The sequence below is a fragment of the Triticum dicoccoides genome, chromosome 1A (genome assembly GCF_002162155.2).
Source record: "Triticum dicoccoides isolate Atlit2015 ecotype Zavitan chromosome 1A, WEW_v2.0, whole genome shotgun sequence".
NCBI classification, from domain to species: Eukaryota; Viridiplantae; Streptophyta; class Magnoliopsida; order Poales; family Poaceae; genus Triticum; species Triticum dicoccoides.
Genome location: NC_041380.1, coordinates 462434381 through 462442406, shown reverse-complemented (window position 1 = coordinate 462442406; position 8026 = coordinate 462434381). Strand labels below are relative to the sequence as shown.

Here is an 8026-nt window from a genome sequence, read left to right as displayed (position 1 = left end):
CCCCGCCCCTCGATCTCGCCGCCGCCGCCGCCAAAACCCTACGCCCCTCCCGCTGCTGCCTCCGGTAAGCCCCTCCGCACGCCTCTCCCCTACCCCCTGATCCCTACGTGTCTCGATTCGGTTCGGAGCGTGGCGTCTCGCCCCGCGGTTTGATCTAGGGGCGCGGCGGAATGCGGCCAGTCGTGGGGCGGCGCCCGGCGCCCGGCGCGTGGCCGGGTGCCGTGCCCGCCGCTGAATTCGGTCGGCCTGGGCGGTCCCGCGCCACGGGATCGCGCTTTCCGGCGGCCTGGCGTTGTCGGAGGCCGAGGAGCGTCATGGGGGGCGCACGCCCCTCGGGCTTGGCTGATGCCCCGCGTCGGTACTCGTTGTGAATTTCGGACGTGCTTGGATTCCAGGGGTTCCCCTCTGTTCGTCATGTATTGGCGGAGCCATGGAGCTGTTGTGCTGCTGGGCTGTCCTGTTTTATAGGATATAGGAGGAGATAGATAGTTTCCCTGTTTTTTGCTGGCTGAAGATTTGGTGCTAGGTTTTATAGGACCATGGGGGCGTGGAAGCTAGTTTTAAAGCTACTGGTGCAAGCAACTCGTACGGCGAAACAACTTGTCGCGTTCTGTGTTGTAGTAAATATGCTGGCCGCTAGCTTTGTCGTTATGCGTCGGTTGTCGTATTCCGTTAGCCGATTATGATAACCAATCACAATTTAATGTAGCTTGTATGTCAGAAGAAAGGTTACTATACGAAGAGATTGAGGTCAATTGTCGTATTCTGTTAGTTGATTATGATAACCAATCACAATCTAGTGTAGCTAGCTTGTATGTCAGAAGAAACGTTACGATACGAAGAGATTGAGGTCAATTGTCGTATTCCGTTAGTTGATTATGATAACCAATCACAATTTAGTGTAGATTGTATGTCAGAAGGAACGTTACGATACGGAGAGATTGAGGTCAATTGTCGTATTCCGTTAGTTGATTATGATAACCAATCACAATTTAATGTAGCTTGTATGTCAGAATTAACGTTACTATACGAAGAGATTGAGGTCAATTGTCGTATTCCGTTAGTTGATTATGATAACCAATCACAATTTAATGTAGCTTGTATGTCAGGAGAAACGTTACGATACGAAGAGATTGAGGTCAATTGTCATATTCCGTTAGTTGATTATGATAACCAGTCACAATTTAATGTGGCTTGTAAGTCAGAAGAAAGGTTACGATACGAAGAGATTGAGGTCAAACCGAAGTGGCGCCATACTAATTAAGCTTATGTAGCTTGCTTTATATAGCAAAGTAATTCTGCAGTACTTGCCATATGGGCAACTTAGTATGCTTTCGCTAGTGGCTTATCGTGGCTCTTAATTGCTGTGACGTCAGCTGTAATATAGACGCTAGTGAATTTATTTTTGTATGTAACGGACGCTTGGGTCAGCCTTTCTGTTTGGAACTTGTAGACTGGGGTAGGTGAACAGATTCTGTCACTTCACGGTTTATCTAGTTCCTACTTTGTGCTCCGGTGTGTGTAAACTATAAATTTATGACTTATTTGCTCTCATAGATAAAATGGAAAAAGGTTATCTTGGACATGCCTAATGAAAAATAAGCAACAATAATAAGGAAGTATTGCAACTGTAAATATGGGTCACTGGAATGAAATTTATTATTATTATTATTATTTGATTTTGAGAGGTTTTTGATGAGCTGCATTAGTTTTCATGTTTTTTGACATGCATCCGCTTTTAGAAACATCTGCTTATCTAGAACCACTGCCAGGAAGAGGCACTTAGTTGCAACAGTTGAATGTTTCTACTTTGTTTGAGGGCAAAGCTTCCCTGTTATCCTGAATAGTTGGTAGTATTTTGATTCTTAGAAACCCTATTGGGTCAGCTGAATACTTTCTAAGCGTAACTAATTGAGTTGTGCTTATCCAAGCACAGATTGTGATGCTATTGATCAGCATGTCAAGGTGAGGAGCGCTAATAAATACTGGGCCAAATGCTAGGATTGTAGTATGCTTCTTGGATCTCTATGATCAACTTATGTTCCATTGAAAATCTCAGACTCCACTCATTGTCTACCAGGCATATAGCTATTATTCAGATGACAACTTCTTAAACAATTTTCTGGAGTTTTTGTCTATAAACTATAATGTCTATATATATTTTACTAGAGTGATAATTTTTGTTGAAACTTGGCTGCAGGTAAACAACCTTTCGGCTGTTCGTTTTGGAAATGCCGTCTGCATCCAAATCCAAGGCAAAGGATAGGGCAGCTGCTTTCAAAGCAGCAAAAGAGCAACCTAAGGTGGCTGTCAAGCCAGTGGGGAATGGCACCGGTGCAAGTACTTTTAATAACCTCTCTGGAAAATTTCATCTTTTGGAGCCATCATCCTCTTTGCTGGGTAGCCAGGGTAACGAAAAGTTGAGGAATACAGATGAAATAGACGAGCATTCTCGTAGCTCGCATGGTACAGGGGACTTTGATTGCACCTCAAATAATGGTAGCTGTTCTGGAGAGTCAGAAGATACAAAGGACAAATCAACCAGCACTGCGCCTCGAGTGGACTCTATTCCTGGATGTGATCTTGATAAACGTGAGAAGATCAGACAAAAGAATGAGAAGAAGCATCAAAGGCAGAAGGAGAGGCGCGCCCAGGAATTGCACGAGCGTTGCAAGGGATACCTAATGTCCAGAAAGTTGGAGACACTTGCTCAGAAGCTTGTTGCAATGGGTTTCTCATCAGACCAGGCAACGATGGCCCTTATACATAACGAGGGCTGTCTTGAGGAGTCTGTTGCCTGGCTATGTAATTTTGATGGCAGTGATGAAACGAAGCAGCAAGCTGCAGCAGCTCAACAGTCTGGAGCTAATTTGAAGATTGATATAACTGATGAGCTCGCAAAGATTGTGATCCTGGAGGCGAAATTTAAGTGTACAAAGCAAGAGGTAGAAAGGGCTATTGTTTCTTCTGAGGGTGATCTAGAAAAGGCTGAGGAGGCCTTGAAGACACAGAAGCAAGAATCAGCAACAACCACATCTAAGCCTGAAGTGTCTGGTGATTCAAGTGGCTTGGTTAACAAGCCGCAGGTCATGCTTGCGCAGAACCCAGCAAGGCCTCAAACAAATGGGTTCTCTTCTGTAGGGCCTCAGCAAATGAGGAGAGATGAGAAGGACCCAAACTACAAGCTTTTAGTAAATGGTAGTGGCCCAAAAGAACCTGCAGTTAAAGGGTTTCAACCATTGGCCACAACAGTGAAGTCAGATTTGGTCCGTCAACAATTTTTTCAACCCGAGAAGAGGCGGGTTATTGCCAATTCGGTTCCATCAGCTCCTTATGTGACATCATCTCCGGTGCCTGTTGCAGTCCCACAAATTAAGGCAGAAACACGACATGTGGCAGCCGGCAATGAGATGAAAAGTGCAATGCATAACGGAAGCTTGCGAGACCCGGTAGTTGTAATGCAGCGTCCTCAATCCGCAGCTGCCAAGCAAAGTCTACCATCCACAAGCCATAGTATGTTTGCATCAGACCCACCTTCAAGGGAATGGTACATGAATGGCGCATCAGGGGTGGATATGATGTTGAATGGTGGTTTAGGGCATGGACTACGTAATATGAGTTTGGAGAATGCTAATTCTGCCAAGCAGCAGTTCATGCATGCAAACCATCAACAAAGTTTTGTTTCCAATCCTGTGGAGCTGGCTGCTAATGGTTGGGGTGGTACATGGGGTCCTGGAGGTGCATCATCTTCCCAGGCTGGGGGGTCGGCACATGGGACGTTCAGAGGAGGAGGATGGAGCTCATCCGAGCCGTCTTCAGCTTTATCTCATGCTGATTGGAGAAGCAATGCGCCAGCACCGTGCGACTACACTTCAATAGATTGGAGCCTCGACACAACATTGTTAAACCCTGCAGCGAAGAGCGAGTGGCTGTCTGACACATGGTCAACCATGTTCATGGGCGGCAGATCCACAAGGCCTGCTGGGGGGAACCTTGGCCTTGGTGGTGCGGGAGGCATGAATGGGTTGCATGAGAGCAGCAGTGGTCTTCCAATGGAGCCTGCTCCATCACCCCGCCCTTATGAGTGGCCTTCTTTCTGCAGGGGAGGATCTTCCTAGTTCCGGAACCCTGTAGGTAAGAAAGAAGTCATTGAATAAGAAAAAAGTAAAAGATGTCATTTGTTTCTGTTCTTGTTTTTGTCTCGTTGGAGTTGGTTGAAAAGAGTTTTACTTCTTGTGTATTGAACCGTGTTTGTGTACCTTTGACTGTTGGCCGAGATAAGTCTTCATTCTATGGAGTCCATGTGCATGCAAATGAAGAAAAAAATTGAAGCTATCTTTGCCGAAATGGACGGACGCTTTCTCTCTTAGTAATGGCCAGCTCTTTTGGGCGGCTTAAAAAATAAGCTGCCTCTCCCCAGCTTAAAGTCATTTTCTAAACTTGTTGAGACTTCTAAACTAGTTATCCCATAACTAGTTCAGAAGCCTCAATGAATAAAGGAGGAGACTTATGGGGAAAGTTGAGGAGAAGGCGGTTTATTTTTTAATCCGCCGAAAGAACTGGCCAGTATGTAGCTTACTCGAGGTTTCCAGTCCAATCCATTATTTGTTTATGAAGGTTGAGAAAGCGGATGCATATATTTTTTGGATCCTGGTAAGTCTTGAATGTTTCATTTTGCTTATGGCAAATCGAACATTTTTTATGGCAACTTTAGTTGATGCGAGAATGGCAAGTTTAGTAGGTAAGCATGGCAATTTGGTCCGTGGTTTGCTTGTTTGCCTGAAAATTGCTTGTCAACTAAAATTGCCTCTTTTGTGTGAATTAAAATTGTCATGAAAAATGTTTGATTTGCCATGAACCAAAGCCTAACCTTTGGGATTTTATCTTTTCCGTAGTATTTTGGATTGCTGGAGATAAAGCTGCGATTAGCCATAACATCTGTGCGATGTGATACTAGTCTAGAACAATCGCTGGATGAGCGACCTGCTCGGCCGAACTTCCTGCGGTGCCCGCCAAAGGGGCTGCCTACCTACCTACGGTGATCGGAAAGTGCGGCGCTCTTCCCTAGCTAAAAGGTCCTTACTCGGGATCGCTTGAGAATAAATGGGCCTACAGGCGAACATTCCGTCTTCTCGAAACGAAGACACTTCCGTCCCTTGTGCCAAAGCTCTGCAACCGCCGAAGTCCAAAGACGTCTGCTTCTCCTGTCAAACCTGATAAGACGACTCGCCGGCCTTGACAAGATCCATCGCCCATTGCCGCTGGGAGAAAATGAACAAAACTGGCCCTTATCTAAAACTTTAATACAAAATGGCCTTAATTTGGAAATATTTCATGAAATGTCTCTCTTTTACATGACGCCCGCGGCTAGGGCGCCATGCTAAAGAGCATGACGCCTCGGGCTAGCATGGCGCCCTAGCCCCGGGCGTCATATAAAAGGTGCCATTTCGTGAAATATTTTCAGATTGGGACCATTTTGTGTTGAAGTTTTAGATAAGGGTCATTTTTGTCCATTTTCACTGCCGCTGGTACATGTGCACGGTGCACCTATAGCCACCGCCTACGAGCTAGCCATAGCCAGCGGCCGTCGTGACTTTTATATTCCTTGACGCCTGACACCTGCACCCCGGGGCGTCGGCATGGGAGGCACGCACGCACGTCTAAACGCATCTCAGCTTGGACGCGCATCGATTCGTACCTGGTACCTGGACTCGAACTGCCGGTACTCAACAGTCCGACGCCGCAGTGTTGGAAGCCCGAAAGCACTGTGTATGCAGCTTTATTCCATCTTGACTGGCGTATTCAGGACTAGCAGCACACCCGATGATCTCCTTGGAATTTTCACAGGCGACCATGCGTTCGTTTCTACTGGCACGGAAGGGGAATTTCGCCCAGGAATTTTCTAGCACACGAGTTACACGATTCTCAGTCTTGTCTCTTTATGAGGTGAGATGAAAGGTGGAGCGAGACCTAGGTAAGCCTAGGTGCGAACATAGACTGTGCGCACACAGGACAGGAGGACGCAATCAGGAGCTGGAGAGTATGTTCGCCCTCATTCGGGCAGGGATGCTCCACGCCTCCGCGGGAATATATGTGCGGCTACGAGTAGGGGATCCGACTTCGGAGAAGAGAATCGAGCGACGACGCGTGAGGCTTCCTGGGATCCTGAGGATCTTTGATTCGCAGAGGAGGCATCGTGTCAATGCTTCCTCTTTGTCTTTACGTCCATGAGAGAGGCCAGGCCATGACGGTTGAAAGCCTACTTTTTTTTTGCGCTGGGGTTAAAAGCCTACTTGATTTCTTCTTTTGGGGTTCTCATTTGGTTTCCAGAGACATCGATGTAAGGCTTCAATAGCGACCAGCAAATTTTCTTCCGTATTTGTTCATGGACAGACAGTGGGATTAGCCTGTGGATACGGATGCGGGAGACAGCCATCGAATGCTGCTCGTATATATTTCAACCCGCATTTAAATTAACCGGACGAAATTCATGCAAACCGTCCGATATCATCAAAGTTTGGATAAAAAATAGCACAACTTATCCATACATAGCATGCAAATTAAGTCTAGGAACACAATGTCTCAAATTCGACTAGATTAACCGGATGTCGAACAAGTTCTTCATCAACGGACCATGTTCTCCTACACATACCCCCTTCAATTTCATCCAACAGTGTGTACGTAAATGACCATCCCTCTGGGTTGTATTTCCGTTCATTTGCAATGGATAGGGGTAAAGCCCGGTTCAAAAAATGACCATCCCTATGTCCTGTGGTACATCACCGCAGCGCGTGCGGGATACATAATGTGTAGACCAATATTGAGTGAACGAATCAATCAATAAGTTGAGCAAAATGAATCAAAACTTGCGATCTCGTCCTCTGTCGCGTGCAATAGCTACCTTGCCTTCAATTGACAAACCATGTTACAAAACTTGGTGACGCTTATATGGATAGCGTACCAGCGATACGATAACGATCTCATATTGCGTTCTTGAATGATGTACATGTCGTAGGGCGCAATATATTTCCGTGCGTGAAACGATTCATGCACTTGCTGTCAGAAGCCCCCCACCCCTCTACTATTACCTACGAAATCCGCGGATACGGGCAACCACACATCGCACAATAACTCATCCTCCATGGTCGAGTAGCTCGCCATCCTTCATACTCTAAAAGACGACACATCGTTCGAAGATAAGCTCAATGACATTTGAACGAACACTTGCCAAGCGTGTTGTTCGCCATGGAGGTCGTCGATAGGGGGGTGGAGTGTATCTGGGCACAAACAACTTCAGGGTGGATAGTGCCGCCGTAAAGGCGAGCGGGTGCGTCAGTGCTTGTTGCGGATGTCCGACAATGCCTTTGTGGCGGCTGGAGACGTACGGTGGCGGCGGCTGCAGAGGATGCGGATGCAAATCAAGAGGGAGAAGGGGCGTAGTGAAAGAAAATGAGACCGGGAGGGGGATTGGGTGGGCCGGGGGTATCGGAGTCCTATGTGGCTGCTGTCCGGACTACCACAAAACTCCCCATATTTGTCTCCAATTTGCGGGAGGAAACACGTCCGGACCGCCCTGCAAACCGATACAGACTCGCGTTGGATTGTTTTTGCGGTCCGAACAGCACGGTCTGAACGGATGCAGGCGGTTTGAGGATTACCGTTGAAGATGCCTTAAGAACACACACAAACATATTTTCGTTCTTTTTTCTTTCAAAAAGAAGGTTGAAGCCCTCAGCTTGTAAACAATTGATGCACATAACTATCACGAATAAGCACGTACATCACCACACTTATGTACATAGCATATTGGACATATAATTGTGAAGGTTAAGTATTGACAAAGCCACTTCAAATGCCTCCCCGTCCAAAGGGACGTCGTGTCTCCCAAAAAAGCCACGCACACGTGACTTCAAACAATAGGTTTTAATATTAATTCTATGGCAGAGTCAGCTCCCCTTTCTTGAACATCATTTGGCAAATCAAATCCCCCGCCCCCCCCAAAAAATGAATAAAGATGTTTGCTTGG

General features: G+C 46.5%; 1 protein-coding gene across 1 annotated transcript; it reads left to right on the top strand.

The window, feature by feature from the left end:
• On the top strand, positions 1 to 4331 carry LOC119278973. The gene is made up of 2 exons (XM_037560378.1): positions 1 to 64; positions 2201 to 4331. Exon 2 carries the CDS (start codon positions 2232 to 2234, stop codon positions 4116 to 4118), a length of 1887 nt encoding a protein of 628 aa, XP_037416275.1. The 5' UTR covers positions 1 to 64; positions 2201 to 2231; the 3' UTR covers positions 4119 to 4331.
• Positions 4332 to 8026: the final 3695 nt, after the last annotated feature.

What these genes read in the sequence shown, in the direction of transcription:
- LOC119278973 (XM_037560378.1), top strand. Translation starts at nt 2,232, where the DNA reads ATGCCGTCTGCATCCAAATCCAAGGCAAAGGATAGGGCAGCTGCTTTC.